Raw genomic sequence first — 19,620 nt, 5'->3', positions numbered from 1 at the left:
ATAGAGTTTGGTACTCTTGTCTTTATACGGTTTGTCAAGAGATTATGCGGAGTCCCCTTTAATTGGAGCAGCTTCACGTCAATCATCCATTTGCGTTCTTTTATTGGACAGTCGGCCTTTTTTTCTTACGCTCTGAGTGCGCTTTAAACGTAACAGCCAATCTGATTGGTCGCCACACGGATTCCAAGGGCGGGGCATTGGATAGAAAAGTTTTGCTTTTTTAAGACGAACACGCGTGGTGTTTACAAACAGCGTTAAAAAACTGAGAAAGCGCATATAATAATTTTTATTTGGAAATATCCGAAAGGTACCTGAATGTATCACAGTCCACAAACAGACCTCTGTTAAAAAAAAAAAAAAAAATGCAACTCCCATCATTTCCCCGCCCCGAATTCCTGCTCGCCTGAGAACGAAGGGGCGACATTTCTCAAGGAAGCTGAGGGGAAAGTTTCGATAACACTGGCGACGTACGAGCAACTTAGACCCAACTTTGCGCTGACAGCACCAAATTCACTCCAAATCGCGACCTGACGAGTGTTTTTTTACGGATACGCTGATAAATAGTCGTTTGTGGAGTTGATAAAGCGACGCTGCGCGTGGCCATTTACTACAAATCGAGGCATGGAAATAATGGATAGCGGGGAACCGTTTTTACAATGGGACAAAAATCTCAGCGAATTGTCCGAGCCCGGGGAAAACGACATTTTATACAGCACTGTAAGTTGGAATCTTCTTATAATTTCGTGGCACTATTGCCATCTTCACTTACACCCCTCATAGCATGTGTTGATGTGTTGCAACTAGTGTCAGATCACCCACAATGTCTCTAAACCTCATAGTTTCCTACGTTTAATCATATACACGCTTTTAAATGACTTGGTCTATCACAGAGATCGACCAAGTCAGATTACTAATGTGCCTTTGGGTTCCACTTGGCTCCAAGGGATAAAGTTCAGATGGTGCAGTCATCCAGTGACTGTATCTTGCTTATGCAGTGCCACACAAAGCAATTCAGATAAGTTTAACCCATTTGGATAAAGTCAGAATATGGTGCCCAAAGCCTTGAAGAGTTGCTGCAGGTTATGTAATAATAGGTTTGCGTTCCAACTTCTGCTCAAAGGGGCCTCTACTTGTTGCATAATTAGGGGGTTCACTGTTAGTGCATAAAGATCCATGTACTTTTTTTGGTTATCCAACATGAAGATTTTAGACTAGAATGTACATGAATGCATCAGGGAAAGTGTATTTTGGTCTCATGTTTGTAACTATTTTAAAACCTTATGTTTGTCTTACTCTTAATGACAAATCTTCACTGCATTTAGGCGTCTTTTACACACAGAATGCTGCTCAGAGATGGAATGAATGCATTTACACAGATACAGATATTGCTCTATGCTTTGATAAAGGTCTTGAATGCTTTTTTTTTATATATATATGCAGTATTGCAAAACACAGCAGAACATGTTGAATCTTAAATTTATGATCCTGAACGCGACTTCGAATTAAGTTAATTCCAGATGTGTGGTGCATTAGGAGACAAGCCGACATCCCAGTTAAATTAGCAGACAAGGTGCATAACGTCTTTCCAGACGGCATCAAAGGAGGTGCAGCAGTTTGGTGTGTCTGGTATTCATAACCCGGCAGTATCTGGGCGGTAACGCACACTTGCAGGAGAACTGTATATGCTTTGTAAAGGTTGTGAAGGGTTCACATTCTCATTCACCTTTAGAACAGAGCGGGGTCTTTGTTTTAGGGTCCCATCGGCCCCCTCTGAACACACACGCTCCCCCACCTCATGGGTTTGTATGTGCCGGTTCTCCTCACTTTTACTTTCGCTCCCCAAGGTTTGTTGACATGGAATTCCACACAACAATGCAAACTGTTCTCCATTGGAGAGAATAGAGCTTGCTTTGTGAGTTCAGCCTGTTGCATATGTCTGTTATCGTTACGCAGATTGCATGTGGGCTGTTTCCTTCTGCATTGTAATTCTGCTGCACTGTCATTGCATGGCAGTTGACTTTCGAAATGGAATTTACATTCAAATTTTAAGGCATTAGGGTGAATAAGGGTAATATTTAACCAATAGATATCTTCATAGTTCCTCAGTTAATTCATTGCATTATAAATTTTTTTTGGTGCAACATGTTTTCAGAAATTTTGTTTCAATATGCAAATGAGGCATTATATACTTTAATATGCACACATTTCCAGAACAAAAACATGAACACTAATTTATATATATATATATATAATGATCAGAATCAGAAAATGCTGTCAACAGCTTAGAAAAGGACATTTTTTGCATGTTTTAAGGAATTAAAAGTCAGACAAATAATATATGCACAAGCACCTCTGAATATAAATAAAATAAAACTGAAAAGTTTGTGTGTAAGTGCTACTGAAGTGATGATTTCTGGCTTGTGATTGAACACATGCAAATAGATAAAATTACATGAAAATAAAGTGTATTTTGGATGTTTTCTTTCCACTGTAGTGTGAAACAACACATCAAAAGCCAAACAGTGCAAAATCTCAATGTTTTTGCCTTGTCTTGACTTAATAAACATCTAGGAAGAACAATCTTATTTAAGGAATGCAATCATGCCCTTTTTAGGCCTAGTAATTGTCTTCTGTAACGAATCCGATTATGTCTTCATTTGTTGTCAGCTTTCTGTTGGGAAGGGCTTGTATAGAGGGTGTGTGTTCGTACCTACCTGTAAAACAGGGTTTTTTGTCACTTACTCTTGAACTAAAGTCTCACGTGTCGTATTTCAGGAGGTTTGAAATAGTGAAAATAACCCAAGGCTCATTCTCTGCTTCAGGACGGAGGTTAAGGAGATGCTGAGGAGAGCAGTTGGGCCGTCATGCTCAGCATTTCTTAGTGCTGATAATCACAGCGACACGATTAGTCTGGAAAGCACATTATCTCATGCAGCCGGGCCTTGTGGCAGCCAGATGTACTTTCCAGAGCGAACATGAGGAAAGGCATGCGGTTGTGCACTAACCTGTTTATTAGTCGTTCATTTTGTAGCATTTCAGCTGTAGTAGTTCATTGCTTATTTGCATATCTTCTGTATCAGAAGATCTCATTTGTCCCAGCTGATGGTTTATGATGTTATGATCCGCTGATAACACATTCAGGATCGATTCAGGGAAGTGGGGTTTCAAAGAAAGATCAGCCTGATCTCTTGCTGATACACTGGTTATTATTACTCGTATTGAGTTTGAGTCATTTTGACTCTGAGAAGTTAATGATATCACATTGGACTAAATCTGAAAATGGGTTTCCAGTGAACTATAGGGTTGGGTGATTTTATCAGTTTCTATTGTACTACGGTACAAAATAGAAATGTGTCAGAGTTTGTTATACCGGTTAAACTGTACTACATCTGTATATTATATTTACACATGACATGTCCCAAACTCAAGTCAAAGCATGGGTGTTTTTGCATTTATGCTAGACTTCTATTTATTTTGTTATGCATTCAATTTTAAATGTTACTTAACATATTAATCAGCTTTTCCTTAAATTTCCTTTGTGGTTAAAATTGTGATAAACTGGTATAAAATGACCCATACTCTGACTGTGACCACACACACAATCAGTGATGTGAAACACTGCACTGACGAGGATATCTTAAGAAAATAAGTCGTCTGTCTCGACCGTAGGGGCCGTGTGTGACTGTAAACACTGCACTGGAGTCTGGCTTCAGATTTGGGCTTTTTTGACTTTGTATTTTTAAGGTCTTCTGGGACAGAAACAGACTGAAAGGTTTCAGTGGTCAAATTTGCATAGTACTTTTTGCATTTTTATAGGAAATAGTCACACACGGCCCCTACGGTCCCCAGAGTATTTTCTTAAATACGTTTTTAAGTTTTTAAAAAGGGTTTGTATAGTTATCTGAACTATAAATATAAAATTGAAATTTATAAAATTGAGTTTAACTTGATTACCAAAATGACTAAAAATGGAAAATATAGAAATAAAAATAATAATGATACTAAAATACCTTTTTGATACTAAAGTTTTTCCATTTTGATATAAATTAAAATAATAAATTATTATAAAACATGCAGCCAACAAGAAACCACCTAGCAAAAAAACAAAAACACCTATTTAGATGCTTCATATCAGGTCTGATTATCGACAGCATCCTGGTCCTGAAAATGTGTTTGGTCAGTGCATATCATGTCAGGACAGCATGATCTTGTGTCCCTGAGCTCTCTGACATTTTGCTAACATTTGTCACTCAGGAATCACGTGGTGGTCTGGTGAGTGAGAGACCCTCTGTGCTCAGTGTGTTGGGCAGAGCCTCTCTGCTCTCTGTGGGACGGGGGGACACAGACTCGGCCTGTTCTCCGAGAGGGCAGGGCTTACGTCCGTCGCTCTTGAAGGCTGTATCTGCCACACACATTCTTGCACTCTTGCTCTGAATGGATGGTTTGTATGAGCTGCAACTTGAGCCTGGACCTTTCCTGAGGGCGCACACATTCATTACTCATTACCACGTCCCAATTTATTCCCAATTTATTACCTGCCCAGTCATTCTAAGAGCCCCTTGGAGGCTGATCTCTCTTTGATTCAGTGTATTTTGGTAGTGCAGAAGATGTAATTGAGGTGCTGTGATGCAGTAAAAAGGGTTTTCGTTTTGGAAGTACAATGCCTCATGTATGCAAACACTTTTTTTTTCTGTGACCTCAAAGCCACTCAAATTATTTTTTTTCTGAGCTATACCTAATTTCTAAGCCCTAAAATATATATATATATATATATATATATATATAATGTATAATGTATAATATTGTATACAATATATTAAAATATGTACAATAGTTTATCTTTAAATGTATAAATTCATAAATAATATATGTTAATAAATAAGTAGATTATTTTTTACATTTAGTAGCATTTTCAGTGTGCCACATTGGTATTTAAACAATTGTTTAATAGAGTCTTAGTACATTTCTTTAAAAAAAAAAAAAAAAGATAAATTAATCATGTAAAATGTATTTAGGGAAATCCAGTAAATTAAATACTTCTTCAAATAAAAAGTGCGTAATTTCATTTATTTTTCTATTCTTATTATTTGTGATGTGATACAAACAAACCAAACAATCAGATATTTAAATAAACCATACATCTGACTCAAAACAGTAAGACAAATATTATAAAACAGTTTTGGACCCATTCCTCTCTGTATTATCATTTAGATCCACGTTATTATTTAATAGTTTTCCACATAAATGTTTGTGCAAATTAAAAGCATGTTATAAAGGTATACATCCCTCATTTACAGCATTGCTGCTTGTGTATTGGGCATGCAGGGTGTCTTTCACTCCATTCAGTCCGAGGTTTCCTGTTCCTCCCTTGAAAGAGCAAACAGATTGGTGATCAAGTGTTTACATTCAATCCACATTGATTTATTTGCTATCCGCTGTATTTGCTATCCGCTTACATCCCGCCTCCTTTAGGGTCACTATTGACCAGATGTTGATTCCAGTGGAGCCGTTTCCCGAACCCCTGGAGCTCCAGAATCACCAAAAAAAAATTGGCGGGGGGAAGGGAGGATGGGACGGTCCCGAATCTGCAGGATGTGTTCAGTCATGTTGTGAATTAGCAGCACAATCAGTCACTATTGAACGGGAAGTTCCCCCAAAAAGAAAAATGTGCTTTAGTTTACACAGCCTCAGGCCATCCAAAATGACTTTTTTTTTTTTTTCTTCTGTAGAACCGTAAAGATGATTTTTAGATCAAACCCTGGTCTTTGGTGATTCATACAATGCAAGTCAATAGCTACCATCACTTTGAGAATCAAAAAAGCATTTATAGGCAACATAAAATTAGTCCCTATACCTCCTGACAATGTATTGAGGTCTTAATATAATCGTGTACATTTGATATGATTGCAGGATTATGAAATCAAACTGGTGAATTTTTTTGTTTTAGCCAATTAATGAAATCAAACTGACTGAACCAGTTTGCAGGAAATGATAAGATTTCCCAATTTATTAATGTTGTAAATAATGTTCAGTTTCTTGTATAGACCAATCGTTTCACTTCATAATTTTGTGTTGCTTGTCTACTTTTTTGACTCTCAAGTGACTAGCATTATATGTATCGCCAAAAACCAGCGTTTCAGCTAAAAATCTTCTTTTACTGTTCCACTGAAGAAAAAGTCACCTACATCTCAAATGGCCTGAGAGTGAGTAAATTAACAGCAAGTTTTTATTTTGGGGTGAACTGTCCCTTTAAGGCCTCTTTCAGTGAATTAAGCTGAAGATGACACACATTTCATGCTCAGCAGTTGCACTCAAGCAGCTTGAGCAAGAACCAGGCCAATTCCAAACACTTGGAAAGTGACTCATGGAAATAGTGAAGGACTTGTGGTGGGATTTGTCTTGGCACAACTGAGATCTGCAAACTGAACTTTAGGAAAGGGATACAAAACTTTTCCCAGACTGCTTTTGTCCCTCGCTTTCTGTCCAGATTGTCCTCTCAACTAGGGCTACATGATAAATCGCATGATTAATCATATACACTCAACAACTAAATGGGACTTTCACCATTAATTGTAGTAAGCTTTGTTCTTTCCAAATCTTGAGCGTCTCGCAACAATTCATGGAATTACTCTAGTTTGTTGATTATTTATGAGCTGATTATTATTACTTTACCCTGCTTATTGATGTAGTTACTGGAAGTTGTACTGAAAACTGTTTTGAATCACAACAGCATTGCAGGCACACATTAAACTCTACACAAACGTCCTGTATGGAGGGGTTAAGTCTGTATTTGGGTCAAAGAGACCCTTGTAATCCAGCTTAATGTCACTTAGCATTGGCTCCTGTCCTGGAATACCACTACTTAGTAATGAGACATTTCTTTTACAACAGCATTAGAAGAGGTTCGTCAACCGTGCTGGACTTGTTTCTGAGGACAAACATTCTGGCTTTCCTTAAGTCTACAGCGCTCCAGTTCAAGACAAACAGATTTTTAGTGGCTAATATCAGTGAGTCAGATCCATCCACAGATGTGTAAAGAACAAGGTCCAGCCTCACCAGCGCTGATCTTTGTCTCCTGTGGGTTGGTCTTTCCTCGCATCTGTTTTGCTGCTTAAAGCATTGCGTCATCTGTGTCCACATTTGGCTTATAAACTTCCTCTTCCTGCATACACATTCACTGCATCTTGAGAAGATAAATTACAGGCCGCTGTCCGCTGTCTCTGTCTCTGTCTCTGCGGCTCCTACTATCCAGATTCTCCAGCTGGGTAAAATCTCAGAAAGAGTCAAATTGCAGTTCCCTGCCCCCAGTGAAACCATATGTACTATAAACCCATCCAAACTAGGAACAAAGAAGCCTTCACTCTCAGAATCCACCCAGCTGGATGCAGGCGCTCGTATCTTATTCAGCAAACTCCCAAACTACTCGTACTGTTTCACTAGTATGCAATATGTGTATAGGGATCAAAATTGTGGAATTATTTTATCAAACATTAAACAGTTATATTTTTTTTAAGCATTGATCATTTGAAAGCTATAATTTTTTTTTATATTGCATATTTTTTTTTAAATGTATTAAAATAAATATTTTTATTTAAAAAGTGTGTGTGTGTGTGTGTGTGTGTGTGTGTGTCTGTCTGTGTGTGTGTGTGTGTGTGTGTGTGTATATATATATATATATATATATATATATTTATTTATTTATTTATTTATTTATTTATTTATTTTTAGCTTTTAATACATTTTATATTATTTTTAAACCTGATTTCTAATTAACTTTATTTGGATATATATATATATATATATATATATATATATATCTCCAAATAAAGTTAATTAGAAATCAAATATATATAAATATATATATAGACACACATATACCTTATTTAAAAATAAATTTATATGATTTAAAAGTAGTAGTTTAATATATATATATATATATATATATATATATATATATATATATATATATATATATATACAGTACAGACCAAAAGTTTGGAGACACCTTCTCATTCAAAGAGTTTTTTTTATTTTCAAGATTGTGAAAAAGCAGATTCACACTGAAGGCATCAAAACTATGATTTAACACATGTGGAATTATATATGGAGTTATATACAGAACAAAAAAGTGTGAAACAACTGAAAATGTGTCATATTGTAGGTTCTTCAAAGTAGCCACCTTTTGCTTTGATTACTGCTTTGCACACTCTTGGCATTCTCTTGATGAGCTTCAAGAGGTAGTCACCTGAAATGGTCTTCCAACAGTCTTGAAGGAGTTCCCCGAGAGATGCTTAGCACTTGTTGTCCCTTTTGCCTTCTGTCTGCGGTCCAGCTCACCCCTAAACCATCACGATTGGGTTCACCCCATCACTCTCCTTCTTGCTCAAATAGCCCTTGATGCCTTCAGTGTGACTCTACAATTTACATAGTCATGAAAATAAAGAAAACTCTTTGAATGAGAAGGTGTGTCCAAAATTTTGGTCTGTACTGTATATATATATATATATCATATACACACAAATTTCCTAGATGATAACTGATGGTATGTAAGTGAAGTATGAACTGTGGAGTATGTTGGTAAAGGAACTGATCCCAGACCTGGTACTTAAAAGTGATTATTTCCATCTTCAAACCACAGGAAACCTCACATCTGTCCTCCTCGGAGTGAACGCTGTCTTCTGTTCCTCTCAGAGAGAACAGTCGACACCCTGCAATTTCCAGCAATCATCATAATCATCTCATCACACACTCAAGAGTGTCAGATGTAATTGCATATCAGCCGTGACTGATGCAGAAACGACATAATAATACAGTGGCTTCATACGGCCATAACCATGAGTGAATTCATACAGAAATGACTGGTGCAAATGCATCCAGGGCATGACAACTATGACATGTCATGTCACACAACTTGAGGGTTTCACCCTCTCCTGACCTGATTTGAACTGCTGCGATTTTCTCTTCTCCGTTCAACATGAAGCGTTCACCTTAAGTGGCCTTGGAAATGCTTGCGTTTTCATTCTATGGTTTTGAGCCGAAGAAAACAGTCCAGAAAAACAGTTCTTTGCCAAATATGAAGTTTAAGTGAGTTCAGAAGAGAACACACTCTATGTGTGTTTTTGGTGGACGGCAGGGCCTGTAGAAACATCTGTGACCTGCATGCTTTCTCTCCAGACGTTTTCTCATCATGGTGGGCGCAGACAGAGCTGCTGTTGAGTAACAAAAGTGGAAAATGTAGGGCAAGGCATTCCAGAGCGACTTTGTCACTTGCACTTCAAATGGTTTCTCTCTTCTTGTTGCCTTATGTATAGGTTTAACTGTTGTCTTTCTTGTCTTTCTTGACTTGGTTGACCTCTGAGTCAGTCTGTAATTGATCCCATACGCTGACTTCTCTCCATTTTTCACTCCAGACTCCATTTCTTTCCTTCCTAGTTTGCTCAGCTTGGTCTTGTTTAACTACTCTCTGCCGAAACCTTGTGAGCTGCCTACCTAGACTGCATTGCTGTTGGTCAACGTGACCAGTTCGAACCCGTTGCCAAATCTGTGTGTATTGAAAGGAGTAGATCTTGCCTGTGAAGATTTACTGAACAACAGTGGATTTAACTTATCTTAAAGCAGCATTGTGTATTTTGTGGAGAAGGCAATCCCATAATTCATTGCAAATGTGAAAGACAGGGTTTCTGCAGGTCTTTAATTCTTCAAACTAAGGCCTTAAAATTACAAAGTAGTGGATTAAAAATTGCATGCACTGCATAGAATAAATCTCTTTTTTTCCAGTTTAAGTATCTGAACCTCTTTAAATCAAGATACATTAATAGGCAAAATAAAAATAGCTGAAGTCATGTTTTATGATAAATTGAACCAAATCGAGTGAGTTTATGCTTAAAACAGGAACAATCATCAAGGAGAAGGGGGTGAAAAGCCCATTGGTGGATGTTTGTTGTTGTTTTCGGTGTAAATATGACCTATTATCATGTCTTTTAATTTAGAAATCTTTTAACAATTATTACCTACGAATTAATTAATTGGTCTTAAAATGGTCTTTAAAAATCTTACATTGGCTTTCATAAAACCTGCTGAAACATTGGAGATAAATGTTGATTTTAAGTTTTTTTTTTTTTTTTGAATATTTTAAGTAGCCTCGGTCTTGTTTTTTCCCCACTATGAACTGAGCCCTCAGATAATGTTGACAGACCGTTGTGTTTATATTTAGTGTGAGCCAAGCTGATCTGCTAAATGGCCTTGAAAGAGTAAAGTGTGCAGTGATAAGACCTTTTCATAGCGTAACATCTCTAGACTAGATGAACAGATGCACACACAGTGGTTTGAATGTCTGTGTTGCATCTCTGACTCATCTGTGCAGATGGAGACGAGTCCGTTGTGACTGAGCAGTTTCAGATTCATCATAAATTATATTTTTATGTACGTTTTCTATGACAGTAACTACCATTAAAAAAAAAAAGGTTTAAAAGTGTGGTGTTTTTTTTTGTCTATATAAATGAAATGTTCACCAAGGCTGCATTTATTTGATTAAACATAGAGTAAAAACACTAATATTGTGAAATATTATTACAAATTAAAATAACTATTTTGTATTTGAATATATTTTAAAATGCTATTAATTCCTGGGATGCAAAGCTGAAATTTCAGCATCATTACTCCAGTCTTCAGTGTCACATGATCCTTCAGAAATCAGTCTGATAATTTGCAGATGATTTAATTATTGTTTAAATTAAATTACTTTAATTTTCTTAAACAAAAAAAAATAAAAAATAAAAAATGTAAATGATTAAATAACTGTTTAAAATATTTTTTAATTCACTTAAATAGTTTAATTAACTGTTTATAGCTAAATTCAATAATTTATTTACATTTCTTTGTGTTTTGGGCAAGTACACATGGCCTAAGTGTGATCTGGAATAAATGCACATCGATCAAATGGGCTTTATTGACAAATTGACCCAATCATGATGATTCAAGACCCTGTTAATGACAACGAGTCAAAGATGCTGTAGACTGAGCTCAACATGTTGAATTCAGAACATTCCTCTAAACTGCACCTGAGGAGAAGAGCTGAGGAAACCCTCTGACCTGAGTCAGTCTTTAAGAGATGAAATCAATGTCTGGAAGCGCCTCAGCCTGTCCAAACCCGTTTGAGGCGCAGGAGACCTTCTTAAGAAGGGCTGGGGGGCTGGAACGCACCCATAGGAATGCCAAGGAGTGGGGAGGCAGCTGTCTGTGGGTTTTGGCCCCGAATCAAAACTAGGCTTGGAACGAGCCATCTGATTGGACGAGAGAGAGTGTGATGCACTCTGATTGGTGGAGAGGGTTACCCTGTGGGCACTTGCTATCATGTTTAGTCTGTTCCTCTAGTCTAGGGTATGATATCTGATCTTCAAAGAAATGTGCTGATGTTTTACAGTCTGCAATTAAAGTGTGTTTAACTAGCTGTGGTTTAATGAGCACTTGATATTAGCTCTGAACTCACAGCTTGATCCTAGACCTTAAACCTCTCAGCCAAAGGTAAAACTCTAGTTAGACTGCATTATTTATGCTTACTCATAAATAAAAGGGGATGAAATATTGACAGTAGTTTAAGTAACATAATACTGCTAATTAATTTCATAATATATAATTTCAATTAGAATTCAATTATTAAATAAATAAAAAAAATGTTTTTGATATTTGAGGATAAAAAGAGAAAAAAATTACTTCTCTGAAAAACTAAAGAATGGTTTTAATTTTTTAAAATATTTTAAATAATAGTATTTTGTTATAAATAAAATAAAAATAAAATAATTATAACAGTATTTAAATTAATTAAATGTAATTAATTGTATTTAATGATAATTAATTGAAATATTTATTTATGGAGAAGAAGAAAAACCGTATTACATGTTAATCATTTAATTTTAAAAGCCTAACTCTCACATTGGTGTGGTTCCTGTGCAGCACTTCACCGAGCTGCTGGATGATCTGTCCCAAGAGGCTTTGCTGGGTCAGTTGTTAAGTGACCCGTTCCTGTCCGGCCGTGGAGATGCTATGGACACGGAGGAGGATCTGACCCCTGCGTCTCCAGTGCCGCCACACATTCAAGCCGAGCACAGTTACTCGCTGTGCGGAGACTCGCGCCCACAGTCGCCCCTGTCCCATCTGCCCGGGGAGCCCGGCAGCGACGCCGGTAAGACTCGGCCAGAATCTGCTTCTAGTTTGTTAACAGAAGTCAAAATCCGTCTCTAAATGCAATTTGATGTGTGTTCTAGGTGACACAGACAATGAAGAGTGGCCCATGGAGCAGGAGGATAAAGGGCTGAAGATGGAGCCTCTGCTGCTGCCCACCCTGACCCTCACTCTGACCCCCGAGGGTCCCGCCTCTGAGCCTGTGACTGACGCCTTGCTGACCCCTCCGGCCGCTCCGGTCAGACCGCTCGCTCACACACACACACACACACAGTCAGTGGGGTTTTACTGAAGTGCTGGTGTCTGCTCGTATCTGCAGGTGAAGGAGGACCGCGAGAGTCTCATCCCTCAGATTAAACTGGAGCCACACGAGGTGGATCAGTTCTTAAACCTCTCACCCAAAGGTAAAACACTGGCTCTGATATTTTTGGGTTATTGCACAAAAAATAAAGATATCGGAGCGCATTAAGGATTACAGTAAATAACATCATTTATCATAAACAGCTCATGCACTTGATTCATCCTGAATGGGTTTATTTTTCAATAATGACCCGACTGTACATTATTACACACAAAATAAATAAATGTGCTTAAATGATTTTTTTTTAATAAATAATAAAATATTTTTTTTATATTTTTCTCTAAATATTTTAATTTAAATCATTTAATAATTCTTTTTTTTTTTTGAAAATAAAACGATTTAATGCATTACATTACTTTTGTGTTTAATTTAATGCAATTTTAATTTTTAATAATTTCATTGAATAATATAATTAAGTAATTGAAACAGTACTTAAGAAGAAAATGACTTATTACACACACACAAAAAAAACTTTTAGTTTTCTAACATTTAATTAGATTTTTTTTTTTTTAGGTACATGTGTAAAAAGTATTTTTCATCTTAACTAAATTATTTAAATTAATAACATACTGTTTAAATTATTTAAATTCTATTTCGATTAAAATTACTTTTTAAACTAAATCAATATTTCATGTCTATTTTAATTTAAGCTATTTAACTATTCAAAACAGTAATTTAATAATCAAATAATTTCATGAACTAAATAATTTACTTTAGAAAAGAAAAGCGCTTAATACTCATACTAATTAATGTACTTGGCAGAAAAAGATTAAGGGATATAAATATTGAATTTTAAATAATTACTTTTTAATAAATAAAATATAATTTTATTGAAATTAAGAAATAATAATATTAATATTTAAAGAAAGACTACATAATTACCAAAAAAGGGTGATTAAACATCTAAAAATATTTATTTTTAGCTTTTATTACTATTTGAGAAGATAGATAGTTCAGAGTAATAGAAGAGATATGAAAGTCACACAGCTATGTAGAAAAGAAATCTGATTTGAAGCATCAGAATTGATGTGTGATGTTCTTGATCAGGCCTGGAGTCTCTGCAGATGCCTCCCACTCCTCCCAGCTCTCACGGCAGCGACTCGGAGGGCAGTCAGAGTCCCGTTCACCCCTGTGCCCCCGCCAGCCCCACACAGACCCCCGCTGTCCTCAAGGTGGCGCCGAGAGCCCCGTCTTCCCTCTCCAGCTCTCCTCTGCTGACCGCACCTCATGTGAGTACAGAGGCATGTTGTTCACTTCACTAACAGATGTGTTGCGCTTTCTTAACCTCCTCTGGTCTGATCTGACAGAAACTGCAGGGCTCCGGGCCTCTCCTGCTGACGGAGGAGGAGAAGCGCACGCTCATCGCTGAGGGATATCCCGTGCCCACCAAGCTGCCCCTGTCCAAAGCTGAGGAGAAAGCACTGAAGAAGATCCGCAGAAAGATCAAGAACAAGGTCAGTCTCGTAAAGCTGTAAAACACTGATGCACTCTTTAAATCTGAGTGCTAAGATTCATATCAAACTTAATATCATGACTTCCAGATTTCAGCACAAGAGAGCCGCAGGAAAAAGAAAGAGTACATGGATGCTTTGGAGAAGAAGTAAGTCTGATAAATATTCATCAGATTTAATTAGCATACATAAATGTGACATTTCTGAAAAATAAATAAGCTTTTTCCACTCGAGTTCTCAGAGGTGTTGAAAATTTAAAGATCAAGTTATTCAAGCGTAAAAGACTTACTGATGCTTAAAAGTATGTTTATTATTGTGAATATTTCATAGCTGCACTTTTTTTTAAATCTTCATTTAAAATATAGTAACTTGCTCCATTTCTAAAACCTTTTCAGGTTTTTTTTTACATTAAATATTCTTTTTCAACTATAATTAACTCAAATTATCAAAGAAAATACACATATACGGGTACATACATACAAATACATATACACGTGTGTGTGTGTGTGGGTGTATGCATGCATGTAATTTATTTATTTAGATATATACTTAAAATATAATTTGATTCTTTAAATATTAAATATTATTTGTATAGTATTTTGTATAGTATTATTTGTATATAAAATTCTGTAAATTTTGAAATAAATTGATTTGTGTATATATATATATATATATAGAGAGAGAGAGAGAGAGAGAGAGAGAGAGAGAGAGAGAGAGAGAGAGTAAAATGGGTTGCAAATCAAGTTTCAAAATCATGTGATTATTCATTTAGAAATAAGTGACATCATGAAGGTAAAATGGGTTGCAAATCCAGCTTCATGTTAAATAAATGTGCAATATTTGTAATATCTGTATGTGACATTGCAAGTGCCTCTCCATCCACAGGGTGGAGACCTGCTCCAGCGAGAACAGTGAGTTACGCAGGAAAGTCGAAACACTGGAGTGCACCAACAAGTAAGAGCCTCAACCCTTCTTTCCAGTACACTCTTCAGCCATCATTCGCTCATGTTTGGATCTCACACCTTCTGTTGCAGGCTGAGTTGTAATTTTCAGTCATGAATGATAGATGCTCTGTAAACAGTGCTGTATTGATTGTGTGGCAGGTCTCTGCTGCAGCAGCTGCACTCGCTGCAGGCGGCGGTGGCAGGAAAGGTCCCGCGGTCCTGCAGGGTGACGGGCACCCAGACCTCCACATGCCTCATGGTGAGCTCTCTCTCTCTGTGTGTGTGTGTGTGTGTGTGTGTGTGTGTGTGTGTGTGTGTGTGTGTGAGAATGAGCACTAACAGAAGCACTGCTGTATGTGTGCAGGTGGTGGTTCTGTGTTTTTCTGTGTTCTTGGGGAGTTTCTACCAAAGCCTGAGCCCCTGTTCCTCCATCACCAAAACAGAGCTGAGCAGAGAGATCTCCATACAGGACTCATACACCACTACAGGTATGCATGCTGGGATAGCAGTGCAAAAATATACAGAGACGCACAACTTCTAATTAGATATGATATGCATTTGCTATGTAATCATACATACATTTGTATATATTAAAATATATATTTTTAAAATAATATAAATATCTAAATAATATATCTTATGTGTGTGCATATATATAAATTATTTATTTGCATTATATTCATATATATTTGTAAACTTTAAAAATGATTTAATTATCCATTTAAAATTTAATCATATTTGTCTTTAAACATGCCATTTGTCTTTATATGTAAGGTTTGTATGTGTGTGTACACACATGTAAAATATACATTTTGTATATATATTTGCATATAATATAAGTAAATAATTATTAGTTTTACATGTATTTTTTTTTATTTGTATTATAGTAGTATTACATGCAAAGTATTAATAAGTATTATAACACATCACCATTTTTCCCAGTAAATATGTTTCTAAAAGTACTGTACTTTTTTCCCTGTGTCATTGCATTTTATTACACAGAACTTAATTTCTGAACTTGGTTGTTTTGTTTTCTTTGTGTGTATGGATTCATTGCGTTGTTACAGACGTCTGGTGAAAATTTCATGCCAACAGCATTTTTAGAAACATTTTATTTCTGGGAAAAATGGTGACGTGTTCAATACTTATTTTACCCGTTGTATTTTCTAGTTACTGGTTTAATAAATGTTCCTGTTGCATGATATAATAATCTGTAACACATCTTCATCAGTTGTGTGAGGATGTTTATGTGTTGATTAAAGTGTGGATGTAGTATTAATGCAGAGCTACTAGAGCGTTTTCACTCGTGTCTGTTGCAGTCCCTGCTGTATTTTGCTCATTATTCTCTGTCTCTTGTTGACTAATAAATGGAGGAACGGCTGGATTTGGATCCATATTAGTGGTCTGCGCCTCACTCTTGAGCTGCTGAGAGTCGTTATCAGTGCTGGAGTGGGCCAGTAATTATCATGCCTTTAAAAGCAGAGCGAACGCTTAATCATCGCTGATCTCTGATCCGCCCGCATCACGTTTCTCCCACGCGCGCCATTCAGTTAATGCACCGCTTCAACAAAACACTACTGTACTAATAAAAGAGCTGTTTACACCTGATATTAATATCCATCTCATGTGATACCGTCACAAATGCTCAGCCGAGACATCTGCTCGTATCAGCAAGAAAGAAAACGGTTGACCTGCCGGCCTTTTAGGGTATAATTTATAATTAATTATTAAAATATTAGATATTGAAAAAGTCCTACAATTATTATGATCAGTAAAATTAAAAGATAAGTATATAAGTGAATGAAATTTTTTAAGTTAAATATATACTTCTATATCTAATATATCTAAAATATCTGAAGAATTATTTTTATTAAATACATTATTATTTATTTTACAATTTGTTTTTATTACATTTTACATTCAGATGTTTAAATATAAATAAAAAAAGATACTTTAATATAACTTATACATTTATTAATAAACACACACACACATACAATTACTTATTAATTACATATATTATAAGATGTATAAAATATCTAAATTATGAGTGTGTGTATATGATCTAGTATGTGATTGTGTATGGTGATTTATGTAATGTAATTTATTTACATTAGATAAATATTTTACACAACACACAATAAATATAATTTTTATATAATATTTTATAATAAATACAATAGTAAATATATATATATATATATATATATATATATATATATAGATCTTTACCATTTGCATCTGTTTAATAAAAAAAAAAACAGTAAGGAAAGTCCTTCAGCGTGATGTTTGTTCATTTCTCCAGTGAGGTCCCGGAACCTGTTGTCCATTCCAGAGCACGGGGGTCTGGACGAGCCTTATCCCGTCGGGCTGGGAGGAGATTATCCCGATTGGGACCGTCAGGCCGATGTAATGGCAGCTTGGCGTTTAGAACAGCAGCACAAACAGGAGCAGGCGGAGCTTCGTGAAGCAGAGCCCCGCCCACTTATTAAAAACAGCAATGAAACACAAGGACAGAAGGCCATTCTAATAGACCTGCACACACACAGGTAACGACCGTCCTTCTGTGGCTGCTTCGATTTAAAGATTGGTTTGATAACACATGGATGCTGAACCCTGGGTTTTGTTTTGGCAGGTCAGATCAGTGGTCAAACGAGACGGCTAAAGTCTTACAGCTGGAGAGGACCTGAGATCCCTGCAGCGGCGGGCCATAGGCCTCATATTTATAGTACTGATTTACTTAGATATCCTTTTTTTTTTTTTTTAATAAACACAAAAACTCAAAAATGTATTTTTATTCCATTCCAGCAGTATATCAAATTTTGCTACTCATGTACACTGTTATCTTTTTTTATGTTTTGAATTTGTTTTAATATTCTTTCTTTTCCCTTTTTCGCCTATTTGCCCCATGCTACTGAGATTTTGTAGTAATATATTGCATTTGCATCTGTTTCCATTTTCACATGACAACGATGTAGCATGTCAATCAAAATACAGTTCCAAAGATTTAAAAAAAAATAGTGCAAAGATTAAAACTGTATTACGATTATAGACTAAAAGCTCTGTTTGCAGTTTGAAGATGGCGAATTTCCAAAGCATTTGTCTGAATATGTAAATATTTGCAGTATCCTGTATTGTAAGTGAGATGGGAGAGATATGAATTGATGTGATTGATATCAGTGAAGATGTGGGACAATATGGGCTTGACATGAAAAGGACGGATGCTCTCTGTCCCTGAAGTCCCTCGTATGACGTTGCCCTCTTTATTAAGGACAGATGGCCCTTTTTGTCCTCATCTGGCCACCATCCAACCCCCGTCTGCACTCTTGAGGGAGTAAAAGACGCTCGGTGACAAGTCTAGCGATATGAACAGTTGTGACGACCCGAGTCCCGAGCGATCTGCGACTCACTTGCACTGCGTCCTTGTAGAATTGATCTGTTATTTATTATTTTTTAGCATGCCTGCCATCCTTTTATCCTGGAAGCAAGAGCATTTTTGAAGGAGATGGTTTTGTCGTGATGTGATGCATTCAGATGCAAACATTTGTCACGCAACATCCGTGTCGGAAATGGTGTGCGTTTCTAATGGATTTGGCATAACGTCTTAACTATATTACACTTTCATTGCATCACAATGCAATCTCTGGCTCTTCCTGAAATCACTGTGCATTATGTCCTGTTTTTTCTGTGAGCAAATAAATATTTTCCTTAGTAAAAGCATTATAAATCAGACGTCTGAGTCGTTGTTTTGCTGTGTATCCATTTTAGCTTTCTCTATATTAAATGACAAAATTAGAATGATTTAAATTTGTTTGTCTTACTAGGATGTAAAGTTATATTTTATGTCATCTAGTTGCTTGACTATTAATTATTTTCATTACGACTGGATCTGCATTGTAATTTTCCTGCCTCTCAGGAGGTTTTATGCAAAACATAAAAGAGGTGTTTTCTCCACATCAGAGAGCTCAGATGATGCACCTCAGACATTAAATCACATTAGCCAAATTGTGTTAGAAGAAAAATGCATGTAGTCTCTAGACTTTCATGACTTCTTGGAAAAATGATATGTTAACCCTTGGTTAAATGTACTGTTGTGAACATTTGAGGTGATTCTTTAATTGTGACAATATATCTAGGATATTTTGGGAAAATGCATTTGTTCTAGTTTGATAAAAGATTAAATGTGCTATTTTTTATTATTTTCCTCATTTTTAAAAGGACGTGCTAGGATGTCCTCTGAAAAAAAGTAATATACTTAAATTTTTTATACATTTTAAGTTAATTTATTGCTCACCCAAATGTTTCTCTAACAAGTGGAAAAAAAATTTTTTTCTGCTCTCAATTGTCAACAATTGCCATTATCAGTATCAAAATGCACATAAATTGCACATACAATTTTATTTTATTTTTATAATTTTTTTTTTTATAATTTTTTAGATATTTTTACTAAAATAATCCCATACCATAGTTTTTTGTTGTTGTTTTGCAGGATTAGAATAAGCAGTGAACACGAGTAAAAAGTGAAACATAAAGAAAGGCACTGAACTAACAAATATATGATTTAATGTAATCATTTTATATTAACATTGACATCCATGGCTTTTCTGACAAATCAAATACTGGGGGTGTGGCCAAATGATATCAATAATATTAGCTCTTCTGTCGTAACGAAAGGTATGGGGGC

The 19,620-nt window shown here is 36.0% G+C and overlaps 1 protein-coding gene across 1 annotated transcript; it reads left to right on the top strand.

The window, feature by feature from the left end:
- The first annotated feature begins 262 nt into the window (after positions 1-262).
- creb3l2 (cAMP responsive element binding protein 3-like 2) lies at positions 263-18,663 on the top strand. Its single transcript, XM_052554681.1, has 12 exons — positions 263-717; positions 11,953-12,181; positions 12,264-12,418; positions 12,500-12,584; positions 13,589-13,770; positions 13,849-13,995; positions 14,083-14,141; positions 14,878-14,946; positions 15,096-15,195; positions 15,301-15,424; positions 17,242-17,485; positions 17,572-18,663. Exons 1-12 carry the CDS (start codon positions 622-624, stop codon positions 17,624-17,626), a joined length of 1,545 nt encoding a protein of 514 aa, XP_052410641.1. The 5' UTR covers positions 263-621; the 3' UTR covers positions 17,627-18,663.
- The last annotated feature ends 957 nt before the right edge of the window (positions 18,664-19,620 follow it).

This window comes from Carassius gibelio, chromosome B4 (assembly GCF_023724105.1).
Source record: "Carassius gibelio isolate Cgi1373 ecotype wild population from Czech Republic chromosome B4, carGib1.2-hapl.c, whole genome shotgun sequence".
Lineage (NCBI taxonomy): Eukaryota > Metazoa > Chordata > Actinopteri > Cypriniformes > Cyprinidae > Carassius > Carassius gibelio.
Note: the sequence above shows the minus strand (reverse complement) of the source record. Positions and strands in the feature narration are given on the sequence as shown.

Excerpts from the sequence above, each read along its gene's own strand:
- creb3l2 (XM_052554681.1), top strand. The coding sequence starts at position 622 with ATGGAAATAATGGATAGCGGGGAACCGTTTTTACAATGGGACAAAAAT. Across the intron at positions 12,182-12,263 it reads GGAGCCCGGCAGCGACGCCG|GTGACACAGACAATGAAGAG; the intron begins GTAAGACTCGGC and ends TGTGTGTTCTAG. Across the intron at positions 14,142-14,877 it reads ATGGATGCTTTGGAGAAGAA|GGTGGAGACCTGCTCCAGCG; the intron begins GTAAGTCTGATA and ends CTCCATCCACAG.